The sequence below is a fragment of the Coturnix japonica genome, chromosome Z (genome assembly GCF_001577835.2).
Source record: "Coturnix japonica isolate 7356 chromosome Z, Coturnix japonica 2.1, whole genome shotgun sequence".
Lineage (NCBI taxonomy): Eukaryota > Metazoa > Chordata > Aves > Galliformes > Phasianidae > Coturnix > Coturnix japonica.
The window spans coordinates 47977494-47991086 of record NC_029547.1 but is presented as its reverse complement, the minus strand read 5'-3'; the positions used below and the strand labels follow the sequence as shown (position 1 = coordinate 47991086).

The 13593-nt window shown below is 41.3% G+C and overlaps 1 protein-coding gene across 5 annotated transcripts in view; it reads left to right on the top strand.

The window, feature by feature from the left end:
* Positions 1 to 13593, top strand: part of NRG1 (neuregulin 1) — a 290747-nt gene that overhangs the window by 150945 nt on the left and 126209 nt on the right. For 4 of the 5 annotated variants that reach the window (XM_015849625.2, XM_032441234.1, XM_015849623.2 and 1 more), the window contains exons 3-4: positions 3406 to 3530; positions 10781 to 10831. In XM_015849625.2, the coding sequence (XP_015705111.1) occupies positions 3406 to 3530; positions 10781 to 10831 (176 nt within the window). The remainder of the gene's footprint in view (positions 1 to 3405; positions 3531 to 10780; positions 10832 to 13593) is intronic. The other variant, XM_015849626.2, reaches the window with a different exon arrangement.

Here is a 13593-nt window from a genome sequence, read left to right as displayed (position 1 = left end):
CAGAATCTGCAGAAGTGGAGCAGATGCTGACTGCATGTTCCTGCTTTTTTAGGAGTTTAGAATACTCTGTGACAGTGCAGGTTTCCTCAAGGCTTATCTTTCTGAAGACTAGCCCTTCACATAAAATGAGCCCCAGGGATCACTCCCCTGTGTTTGCAAGGATGATTCTAGGGTGTTTCATTCAGAAGATGCAGGATAAAACATAAGATGATATTACAGTGCAGCAGGTGAATCACACTATGTGTGTCTGTCCCTTCTTGTCCCATTGGAAAGTCAAGAGAAACTAAGAATTTAAAATTTGATGAAAAGTATTTACTTTTTACTTTAAATTTGTCGTGGAGTAACAGCATACAGCCAGTGAGATTTTGCTGCTCTTCAGACTGTTTGTGATTCATTATGCCATGTACCACTGATGGATCTGTACAAGTTTAAGCTATTTCTGTATGTCAGTGTAGAAACAGTAAAATCTGAGCACCAGGCAAGGTGCTCAGATTCACTCTTCACTTGCAGTTTAAGCATTCCTGTTTGGCTGCTTATGCTGGTAATGTTTCATTTTCTTTCTCTGCATTTCAAACCCACATGAAGACCTCACATTTTTGTGTTAGGCAGTATCCTGTACAGAGTCAGTGTCTCTTCATCACATGAATTACAGGATTTTGGGGCAGGAGCTGATGCCTTTGGGTAGAGCAGTGCGTGAGAAAACTTGGTGTACAAGTGCCCTGTATCTTGGGTTTCATCCAAGCTTAGCTTGGATATTTGTTCGCAGACAGGCAATTCTGAATGACAGATGGAGCCTGGAAGCAAAATGAATTCAAGCAGTCAGATAAGGTGGGCTGAGACTGTATTCTGCAATGAATTTTTTCTCTTTCATATATATGAATATGAGATCAGTAATTCCGTAGTACTGATGGAATAAAGATGTCACAGAGCAGACTGTGGAGGGGAGGCATTTTTGGTGTAGAATGGTATAGACTGTAAACAGAGCAAGCATTTAGGTATTAAATCCCTTATCAATGACTTTAAGCAAGTACTGTTGGAGCACCATATTGCTATAAAGGGCTGTTTCATTTACAGCCATTCATGAGTCATCTTCTACTCTGACTGTTTTGAATTCTGTCATGATATGTCTTGATAATACCCTTAAAGCTACAAATATTCATTTGGTTTCTTGTTCTTGAAGATTTCTTTTCTATGAACTAGACAAAATTTGGCTTGTAAAATGTAGATTTGTAAGCAATATGGTTGTTTTACCTATTTTAATATCATCCTAAAATTATAAAAGGAAGCCTCACTTCCTTAACTTTCTCCATAGGTGTCATGTAAAACAAAGAGAATTTTAAAAAAAAAATGTGTAGGGTAAACTGAGTTGCTGCTTCTAAAAGCCAAGAGTGCCATGAAGGATGCTTGCATCAATATTACTTAATGTCATAGAGAAGAAAAGAGACTGCAGCAGACACGCAATGAGTGCCCAAATAAAAGTGATATCACTGCAGCTGTGCTTGCTTATCAAAGTGAGCTCCCTAAAGAGCAGAGTCTGCTTATGTTTTCTTTTGATATACCCTGAAGCTACAGCCTGCTCTCCTTATAGACAAATGTCTGCAAAAGTAGCTGAAAGATAACCTGTGGGATATGGGAAATATCATGTCCATGCAAGCTGTTATATGGTATAGACTACTTCCAGGAGAGGTCTTTAACAATCTGTTGCAAGGGGAGGTGTGTGAATAGGTGGCAGGAAGTTAAATAGCAGGCTGTTTTTACTGTGGTACCAAGTGTAGCTGTTAGATTCAAAATTGCATCCAAAGAGATGGTAGCTTCTAACAGTGTCTTTTCCACTTGTACTTACTTACTTCTTGTTGCAACCAGCTGGAGTCTTCTCTTACATGCTATCTGAAATTCAGTGAGGTATACAGCCCAGTAAATTAATTCAATATTGGGAACCTGAGAAAGGTCTCCAAATTGTCAACAATTCAGCTGTTTACCTTTGAAGCAAACTTTAGCAAATTGATAATCCTAAGTTGGCTACTGTCTTTTCTTGGAAGGCTAGTAGCCCCAGGAAAGCAGCCTTTTTTTTCATGGCATAACAGGAAATGCTTGTGATGTAGGTTTCAAGTAGAGCTAGGGATTCCTGCTGGCACAGTGCTCGCATCCCATGAGGGCCACAGTGATGACTTGTCAGTGTTAGGATACAGGCAGGAAAGGCTGAGCTGCCTGAAAGCAGCATGGTTGACTGTAATGAAGGGAGAAGTGGCTCACAGGGCACACTGGAAGCTGAGCTGAGTATTTTGTTTGCTCCAGGAGCACTGCTGCTACATAGACTAATCTTTGGTGTGAACCTAGCCCTGCTCAGTGGTTCCCAGGAGGGGTTGTAAAGGAGTTGTAAACCAGTTGTAAAGTCTAAATGAAGAGCCAGAAAGTGTTGCTGTGGTGAAGCAAAGCAGCTTCCCAGACACTGCTTAGCTCAGCACCCGTTGATGTGACGAGGAGATTTTAGACTGAGGAAATTCTGCCTCCTGGGGGTAATCCTCAGTGTTAGGATAGGCTAACATAGGTAAGCCTGTGTTCATACTCTCTACTTAGCAACTATTCTGTGGATAAATGAAGGGGGTTTACTACAGGCAAAAACTTCCACAAAGCACTTATTTTAAACAGAAACAAGGAAGGGTGGTAATTTGTATATTTTCCCCAAGCTAGTCATTCTCTGCAGTCTAGGTAATGGGATTATTGACATCACATGAGTTGGGGACCCCTTGAATGACACCAGAACATGTTCTTACCAAATTAATGAGCAGGCAGGAGTTCTGCATTTTGAAATCTAATCTCAAAACCTTGGAGACTGATTAAATTACATCTCTGAGCCAGGAACAAAATGTAGCTTCATGCAAATTGTGCTCTTGCCCATAATTTTTTGTTAGTGCCGTAGGATGATTTAGTATTGGAGTTTCAGAGGTTGTTGAAGAGAGTGGTGTGTCCTAATCTCATGATTATTTAGTCAAATGTTGAAAGCTACAGTACTTACACGGAACTCTGCTACTGCCAATGTGAACCTGTAGAAAAGGGTAATCTATCTTAAAATTACACCCATCTCCATGGCACCAGAATAGCCAACAATTTAGTTGAGGAAGTAAGGCTATTTTACAGAGATTTCCTTTAAGAACAAAGCCTCCTCTCAAGCAGAAAAGCATAAATAAGCATCTTTAATTGAGTTCATTAATACGCCTGTTTTCCAGCATCTTCTAGGAAAGAGATTTTTTTTTTACCGTCCTTAGTTAATCTGTTAATGTTAGTGTTAATCTGTCAGAGTATAAGAGCGGAAAACAAGAATCTGTTGAGGGTAAAAGTGCATTACTTGATGCAGTGGCTGTTAGTCCAATAGAGGAAACTTACATACTTTTTGTCATTTCACAGGAAATACTCTGAGCTTCATATTTATAGAGCCACATTGGCTGACGCTGGGGAATACGCATGCAGAGTGAGCAGCAAACTGGGGAACGACAGTACTAAAGCCAGTGTTATCATCACAGACACCAATGGTAAGGCTTGGCTCTTTATTTTACGACTGTATTCAGAAGGACATTCACTTTTCTGTTACCGGGGCAAAAGAGTCTGAAGGAGGAGGAAGATGTGCAAGTGAAATGGAAGCAGAAATGCTGAGAACTGTTAGTTGTGCTGAGAAAATGAAGCAGGCCTGACTTGGCTGCTCTGTCATTGAGATGCTTGGCTTTCCTTACTCAGTCAAATGGGATGTCTCCTGTGGATCTCCTGTGGCTCTTTCTGTGATAGACTTCCCAACATGAAGTCTAAGTCACATTCTAAATAGATGAGATGAGAAGATAATGAAGGAAAAGAAATATTTTAATTCTTGTGGTATATATGAATAGCAGAGGCATGAGAGTCCTGTAAGGGAGCTTTCATTTACCATAAACAAATCTTAATCTAACTTCTAAGCCAGAGCTCCCCTTCTGTTCCATTCACATGGTTCTGGTTGCCACAAGTTTTCCTTTCACAGATGTTGATAGCTTTATATTTTTTTCTCAATTTCTACTGTAGTAGAGACAAAGGCACACAATTCAAAGGCAAGAGAGTATCTTAAGGCACCTTCACATGCATCATTTTAAACTTTTTTTCAAGAGGAGCAGAGATTCTTAGTTACCTGAACAATTTTAAATTATTGTAGACTTGTTAATCGTTTTTGCAGAACTCCTTCACTTCATTTCACTGATAGTAACTTCCAAATGCTCCTTACAGAATTTAAGAAGTGTTTTCTTGTACATAAATGTTTTAACAGTGCTGTTTCTCCTTGCACATGCATTGAAGCCTGTGATTCAGCTGAAATCTTCTTTCTTAACTGTGACTCTGTCTCATGTAGTCCTGATAATTCAAGCTCCTGTATGTAGCTATTGGTGAAGTATCAAACGAACATGCTGTCATAGGCAAATGAAGCATATGTTCTGTGTGTACATGAGATGAGTTTGAAGATGATGTTGCAATGGAAATTAAGCAGTGGTGCTTTTTCTGTTCCACATTGTGCCCTGAAGCGGGATATAAGCATTTCAATGAATAGGAAAACAAATGTAAACCTTTGCCGGTGGGATTTGTCTTTGGATATTTGCTGTTTTGTGGTCACATGGTGATTGCTTGACTGTATGCACATTGTGTATTTGCTATTCTAATTCATTAACTGAAGAATCCCAAGTGCTACGATTTCACATGAGCTGTCTGGTATTATAGTCATGATCAGATGTCTGGAGACTCATATAAAAGATCAAGTGTTATTTACTGGAATGTTATTAGGAGCAAAAATGTGTAGGTGTTTCTGTGCAGCTTAGTAAATGCTCTTGGTTTCTATGAACACAGTTTTTGATTGCTCACTAGCTGCTTACATGGAAAGCTCCCATACTGTTTCCAAGGAATTGGAATTTCCAAAACTCGGCCTGGGCAATGATACAAATAAAGCAAAAAATGTGTGGGCATTCTCCACTACTTCCTCAGAGATGGAATGGTGACCAGTGTGGGGAACACATAGAGAGGACTGCATTCCTACTCTGTGACATGAATTTTTGAACTTCCCTTTGGGCTGTCCTGAATGACAGCAAAACACTTCTACTGTAGAGAATCAGGAGCCTGGATTTGTACAAGAACATTTGCAGGCAAACTTTTCAATGTGAATTTGTAACTGATATGTTAGAATTTGTCTAATCTTGTTGTGAAACATAAGTTGTTTAAAACACCATCATGCATTGCAAACAGGGAAAAATTGGATCCAAACTAAACATGGCAGCTGGCTCTTTTCTGTGAAGATCTGAACTGGAAACTTGGTGATATCTGAACTGAAACATCTCAGTGACATTTGATAACCTAGAAACAGGCATGGCAGCCTTCACTGGATGATTAAATCAATCATGCATATTTGGTTGCCACACATACACTTGAGCCCCCTCTGCTTACTGCTTCTTATAAATTACCAGTAAAATAGTTCCTAATTTTTCTCCTAAGCATGGTATTTTCTACCTGGACTTCAGGAACAGCATGGGCAACGTCTGGTGACTTAAGAGCAATGGATCCCTAAGGCCTCAGAGGGCAACATCTGCTTTCCAAACAGGGACAGACCCCCTGCACTGGTGACCTTCTCACCCCTTCTTCCACTACATTCCCTGACCTCTTCCCCCTTGCTGGCTTAATGACTGATGTGGGATCCAAACTCAGTAATGAGCCCTGAAGGACAGCCATTATTCAGGTCCTGTATATGTGTGGTCCTGCTTTGTTTATGGAGGGAGAGGGAAAGAAAGGAATTGAAGTAGAAAAATAAATAAATAAATAATTACATAAATAAATTAGCTCTTATTTTTTTCCTGCCAATGGGCTTTTAGAGAAGACTTTAGGGTCTCAGACAACCCAGGAGCCAGCTGTAGAAAACTATAATCTGAGATATATATATAATTACCCCTGAGAAGGGTGAACCTCTTCTGGCTAGAGAGAAGGGTTGTTGGCCTTCTTTGTGAACCTTACCTTTAATTAGGCACTTTGCACACACTGTTGTCACCTGCATGCTCACCTGGTTATGCTTGTTCAGTTGCCCTGCTGTCCATGAACGATTAGATCCTCCTTTTCCTTTATGCTGTGTACTTTAAGACCGAGGGTAAATAAGGAGATGATATTTCTGGAAATTGGGTTATTTTTCTTTCCACTAATATATTATTACTTATCAATATAAAAATTCTGGGGCAAATTCCCTACATTTTTTTGAAAGTTTATCTATTTTGGTTGACATTTTCTTTGCTGTTTTCCTACAAAAGGGAACTCTAGAGATAGATCAGAGATCTATCTAGCATTGTGCCTTATCTGTAACAGCATACAGCAATGAATATAAAGAAAAGTTACATGAAAAATAAGGCACGATACGTGACTTTTTTTTTTCCCAAAAAAAGAATAGGTAAAAGACACACCTTTTGCACTAAGGCCATGCATCTGAAAATGACCGATTTCTATTCCCTGTACCAAAGCATAGAAAAATGGGTATTTCTCAATAAACCATTGTAAAATTTCCTCTTTTTCTTTCCCCTTCAGTGAGAAATGCACTTCATTTTTCCTTGATCTAACACCCAGGAATGATAACACTTACTTTCTTAAATAGTAATATAGTCAACGCAATAGCTCAAGTCTTTTTTACTGCTACTGTTATTATTATCATTGCTGTTAATAACAGTTGCCCTGTTTTTTCTTTTTTTTTCTTATGCAAGTTTTCACTATACATGAACACACCTACAAACACACATGCAGGATGTGCACTATGTTTTCCTACACAGACTTTCCTGTAACATTTCTCCTTCTAAAGACACATTAAGTTTCATTTCTAGAGCCAAATGTATGGATAACAAATGCAGCAAATGTAAAAATAGGTAGGCAAAATCTGTTTAGCATTCATATGAACAAGTAGTGGGAGGTTTTCTGTTCTCTTTTAAATTTCTAATGAGTATAAGTTGCCCACAGGATATGAACTGCATTCTTAATTTCATTCACTCTTATTCATGTATGCTCCCCTAAGACTGATTGTAATTGATGTCAGTTGAGAGCCATGAAGTACTCCTGGAGTTATATAAATCGTACACAGGTTTGGCTGTGTGATAATAGCTACTTTTTGCAACCTAATTTGTCTCTTTAGTCGGGCAAAGGATTTTTGCAGTGAACTTCTTTGTGGCCTTTCTCATGAATATAAGACCTTAGCTCAATGAAGGACACTGAGAGAATTATTTCTACCACTACTAAAGCTTTTAACTACCTGTTTGAAAACTTTGTCACAAGAAATCTTATCTAGATAACTAGGTAAGTGACCTCATTTTTTCAAGTGTAGAGTGTGAAGGCTGAATCCAGTGTCAGCCTTACACTTTAAAACCCATTGACCTAAATCTTTTGTCGCACTAAGGAGATTTGTTGTGCTCAGCATGGCTCAGCATGCAGAGGGGTGGATTCCTGCAGAGATGTTTCAGAAGTCAGCAGTCTTCAGTGTTGGCAGCTGCTGGATTGTGGCAGGGTATTGTGTGTGTGCTCATTCTGAATGTCTGTGCAAAGTGAGCTGATATCATTAGAATCATTAGTGGGGTGGCTGGAAAAACCTTGCCTGAATTGAAAGGAACAGGAAGTGTTCAGATGATAGTTACACATAACTCAGCTGCGGGCAGAGGTAATCCTTGGTAAATTCATAAACTACAGAGGCTATGGCCTGATAAAATCCTGGTTTTGCATCCTTATTGCTTGCAGCACTGCTAACGGCTCAGAACTGTGCAGTAGCCAGCAGAGATCTGATATTCATCATCCATTAAAGTTTAGGTTGTGAGCATAGTCCTTCTCTTCTAAAGGTAGACAGTAGCTGATTTTCAAAAAGATGACAGAGAAACAAGTAATTAAAAGCAATTTCTTGCATCTAGTACCCATTGAGCATGTGGCCAACTGTGAAACATCTCAAATGCAAGAAAAGTCCCTTCCTACATATGCATTTATCTGAGATTTGATGAAAATGGGAGTGTTTTTCATTAACATAGTTACAGGTTTTTTGTGTGTGTTTTTTGTAGTTTGTTGTTGTTGTTGTTTGTTTTAACATGGTAGGCTGACATAATTGGTCATATTCTCAGCAGGTGCAAATGAGCATGCTGCAGATCAGCCTCAATGGTTTTGGCCCCAAAGGCGAGTGTTGCCACTTCCCTGCCTGCTGAAAAACAAGCATCAGATGTCCCAGATACTTCCCTTTTCTCTAGATATATGGCAGCTCTGTGTCTGACTGACAAAATCAGTGCAAAGGCCTTAAGTCACTAGCAGAAAATAAACCTCAGGATGACATTTTTGCAGCTCTCATTTGAATCCTCCTCAGAGCTGAAGTTGTTGTCCCTGTCAGGGTCCTCAGGGCCATCCTGGAAGCTGGAACCAGAACCCATGAGATCAAACCCTCAGTTTACTGAAGCAGGCTTTTTGTGCCAGGCCTCAGGCAAAGTAGCAGAGGAAAAACAGGCTGAAAGGGCATTCAGGGGGCTCTTCATAAAAGCATCTGTATGGCTGTTAGATATTCGGTTATCACTGGAAAAACAAAAGTCTCTCCTGAGCAGGAAGACCTCTTGCCTCCCTGAGCAGTGCTTGTTGCCTTGGCTTTGAGCTGTCCCCACAGCAACCCAGGCAGTGCTCCCTGCCCAACAGGACAGATCAAGATGCCAAGCTCAGCAAGAGTGCAGCAACTTCCTTTTGTGTTCAGAGGGCTGTTCTCCATCTCATCATAAGTGACAGAAGGAGTTGGAGCTGGTCAGAGTTGAGGACATGGGACTGAGAGACTGCAGCGATCTGTCCCCTAAAGCATCCCCCATAAAAGATTTCTTGCTCATCCTCCCAACATTTTTCCTTAAGTAAGCTCCAGCACAAACATATTCAGTTTCAGGAAATGGCACCTTGTGAAATCTGATCACTTCCTAGAAACTCCAGGGGACTGGGATGGAGCACCTGAGGTTGCTGCTCCTCGTGGGGAAACAAGCTGTAGTCTCCTTTTTATCACTGTGTTGGTGAATAAGCACTACACACAGTTTTTCAGATGTTAGCATCCACTGTTAATGTTGCTAGTATGAAAATGGCTAACAAGGCTTGCTAACATGTGACAACCATGTTTTCCAAACATCTCTCTTGACACATTTCTGATGTGGGGGGCTCTGTCTGTGTCTTTCACCAGAAGGAGTACTTAGCACCTGTGTTTTAATGACACAGCCAAGTCTAGGGAGGCAGCAATAAGAAGGACTCCAAAAAGCTCAGCACAAGTACTAAACGGAGCATGGTTTCTTTAACTGGGAAAGAAAAGGTTGCTCCAGTCATGCCAGATGCTGAGCTGCTCAGCTGTCAGACCTGTTCTATCTCTGTTATGACTAAGAAAGGTTAATTGCTCAGACACTCTTGGTGCTCAAACGCAAACTGCCTCTGCAGCTGACAAATGGTCCTGAAAGCTGTCTGGCTATGGGCCACTTTGTTCCAAAACCTAGTGCAAAGGTTTTGACCTTAAAAATGTTACTGATGATACTCATTTCCATGCCACGCACCACTGGCTATTAGGGAAATGCTGCATAACACGTTCTCTCTCATTAATGAGATGAAACTAGGTTCTGTTGCCCAGACAAACAAGATATTTGCCAAAGGAAACTGGACCAGAAGGGAAAAAGTACTAACAAGATAGAAACTAACATGCTGGCTCAACACAAGCTTAATGATAAGGATCCTGAGGGGAAGACAGTTGGGCCAGGTTCTGTCTCTGTTCAAGACTGTACAGACTGAAGAACACGAGCAGGGGGCAACAATCCAGAACCAAAGAACACAGTAAGAACCTTTCTTAAACTGCTTTTTCCTATGTCTCTTTTGCAGCTTTTTCTAAACTATTTTTTTTGTTTGACCTACCAGAAGATTCTTGGTGTGCCTTAAGGATTCAAGGCAAGACCGCTTCCCTGGCATTTGTGTCCTATCTCCAAACATGGAACTCAAGTGTGTGCAGCAGTACTGAGCTGCACAAAAACTGAAGAAAACTGAGATGCATAGAACTGAGGAGTAATTTGTTCATACCCAGGGAAGTCCATGTGTTTGTGCCTTGGGGTCTCAGCAGCGCACAGGCAGGTAGATGATGTCATTAGAAAAAGAGCATTCTAGAGCAAGAAGTCTATGGCATTGTTTCACTGGCAATAGCACATCTCCATAGGACCAGGACGGAAGACCAACTTTTCTCCTCTCTTCAGCAAAGCAACTGATTTCCTACACAGCAGTCATCCCATGGAAGGCAGGATTTGCATGTGTGACTTTGAAGATTTCACTGAAGTGGCAAGTGACATTATTGGATGTACTTAGCAGCAATTGAAGTGATATGAGCAGGAACACATCTCTGCAAAATTTAACTCTCTAGAAGCGTAAGGAGTGAATACTCACTCTGATGCCTTCCAGAAGCAGAACCATCTGTGTGATTTCTCCTGTTGCCACTGATCAGTTATTTCCAGAGAAGAATGAAAGACTGATCGACTGGCTTCTTTGAGAAGTAACAGTTTTTTTCTTCAGTCCCACCAGCAGACACCACTGTTTTTCTTGTTTCTTTTTTTTTCTCAAAAGGAAACTTTTGCAAGTTGATGTCTGGTTGCAGCCTCTGCAACTGAAACAGAATTTAAGTTTGCTTCTTTGAGCTTCTTTTTCCTCTTTTCCTCCTCCATTTTTGGAGCTGATTGCTGTTAGAGGAACACCTGGCTCCACATTATAACTTCTTGCCTCTTATGTTTTCCAGAGAGCACCAGCAAGATACCAGTATCAACAGAAGGGACAAAAACTTCTTCACGTAAGTTCCATTAATAGAGTCTTCCTCTCTGTTTCTCTTTGTTTCTTCCTGAACTGCTTCTGCAGCTGTGACACTGCTTCTTCTTATCACCTGCATCAATTCATCTGCATCCAGAGCCTCAGAGCCTGCTTATGATCTTGAATGCTGGATCTGCTTCAGAGACTAAGAGGTGAATGAAGAAGGGTTAAGCATACCCATTAGTATCCTTGAGCTGTATTGAGGACTATAGCATGGCCTGCAGTTGTCAGTCTGCAAGCAGCCCGAATGAAAGTATATTGGAGCTGTTAGGACCCGTGTTTTAAAAAACACTTGTTGCTCCTATTCCTGTAAATCCTAGCAGCTGCTCGTGAACTTGAGCATATGGATATACTGATGTTTCCAACAGAAAGAATGCTACCTAGACTGCTCTGTTCTTCTGGGCTCTAGGTAGATTGCCTGATAGCTCTTCAGGATCTGTGAAGGTAGGCACTGTCATAATTTAACTGCTTTCAGAATTGCCTTTGGCATAATAGGAGCTTTCCCCAGCTGGTTTCCTTTCAGGCTGGTGGAATTCTGCTTTCAAGATCCCACTTGCAGTTATATATTTCACACCTCTAGAGCCACTCCTGGAATGACCCCAGTGAGAAGTCACTTTCATTATTTTAATGTTGGAGTTACTTCATATGTGGTCACAATTCCAACACTTATCTCTACTACTGAGTTTGGCCGAGGAAGCTGTGGATAGGCATGTGTAAGCCGAGCATCCCAAGGATTTACAAGATGCACATATCCTGCTTGGCAGAAAGGCTGGGGTCCTGCTAGTTTTTTGAGAAAGCTATGTCTTGCAGAGACAGGTTTTAGTGTGAGATGACAGTGTTTGTGGGCTAGATCAAGGAAAACAGTGTGATTGCCAGATTTTGCATTTAGCATGCCTGCAGTCTTCCCTTTGATGCATCTGCGTGTGTGGCGACCTACTTCTGAAATCTTGGCACCAGTGCCTGACAGAAAAGCCATTGGATGTGCCCATATTCTTTCATGTTCTCAGTGGGACCTGTCACCAGTACTTCACTGGGTATCTATAAGACCACATAGCTAATAGCAAGTGTCCTGTAACCATTGGAACCATTCTTGTTCAAAGAAGGTGACGTGCTAGTCAGTGACTCCACTGTGCTCCCCCTTCTGCAGCAAGAATGCAGACCCTGCACTTTACTCCCTTCTTTCCCATGAAATATATTTCTTGTTCATGAGTGGTCTCTTTCCTTGCCTGAGCTCCTTCCAGTGCCTGCTGTTACATTACTGCTCTCTTCTTTGCTGCTTTTGTTGACTGGAGGGAAGGACACAGGCATGTTCAAAAGGCTGTCTGCATTCCTGATAAATCCGCTGCATTTGCAAATACAGTGCCAAATGGCACATCATGCTGTTGGCTTGAAGGAAAGCAGACAGCAAAAAGTTTGATGGCTGCATGTTGACGTCTTCTAATGTTCATCTCTGTGGTGTTCTGAATAGGTCTTTGCTATGTGGCTGGGTCAGATACCTGCTCGGTGCCAAACCCAGCTTGATGCCTGGGCCCAGACCACTTCAGCTTTCTCTGCCACTGCAGCATTCTTCTGCTGACTGATTATGTCTGAGATCTTGAGCATTGCTTATTTTTTCCAGACCTTACAAATACAAATAAGTTATCAGTGTGCTGCTTCTCCAGTTGGAGGTTGGCTGTTGTGAATGATGATGTGTATGAATCACCAGGTGTTGATAGGAGGGTTTACAGAGTAGTCTTAGCTTTCAAGTATGGTTTTACATTGGCTAAAAGCTGACTCAGTTAAGCAGCAGGCTCACCTTTTCTGTCTGACGTGACATATTGCTAAATATTTCACTAAAGAGTGTGCCGTATGCTTCACCTTCTCCTTCGGTTCACAGGCTGGTTTTACCCCTCTCAGTGGCATGTCACATTGCTGCCTTGAGCTGACTGCTCTCCCTGCTGTCCTTCCACCTGACAGCACTCCTGAAGCACGCACCTGAATTCTTTCTTCATGCATAACACTACATTCTGATGGACTCTAAGGCAGTGAAAGCCTGTGCAGCCACTCAAATGCCTAGTCCTGTTTTGCTGCATGGTTCAGTTTCTTACAGTGCAGGAAGTTCAGCCCCTAATCAAGGCTGGCATGCTTCTTTCATTAACTTTTCTGAGTGCTTCCTTTGTGTGATTTCTGCTGAGGTCTGTTTCCTTCAGCTGTCCTACAAGATTATTTGCCATCTTGAGAATTGTTCTTTTTTCTTTATTTGCAACCACTTCTGGTCTGGTGCTGTGTCCAGTTTTACTCTGGAGCATGTCCTGCTCTTCCTTCCAGCTACAGCATTCTCCAGAGGTTGTAGCACTCAAGTACCTTCTGTCTACTAAGCCACAGAGGTAGTTATCCATAGTTGTGGAGTTCTGACTGCCCATTTGGAGTTAGGAAACTATAAGCAGCTAGTGTCTCCTGGGTTGGCTTGGGGATCTTCAAGACCTTCTGCTTTCCACTTTTCTCTGATGCTGTCACAAACAGCTGAACATTTTGCTCTCTCTTTGCCAGTTTTCTCCTGGCCTTCTCTCCCAGGACTGTGGAACATTTTTGCTGTAACTGATTATTCACAGTGTGCCTAGGACACACTGTACCAGCTTTGAAGTTCTTTGCTTTTTGGACCTATCTCATTTTTTTCATCTGCTTCAGTGGGTTTCTGATTACAGCAAAAAGAGAAATAAAAAAAAAAAAAAAAGAAAGAAAGAAAGAAAGAAAGAAAGAAAGAAA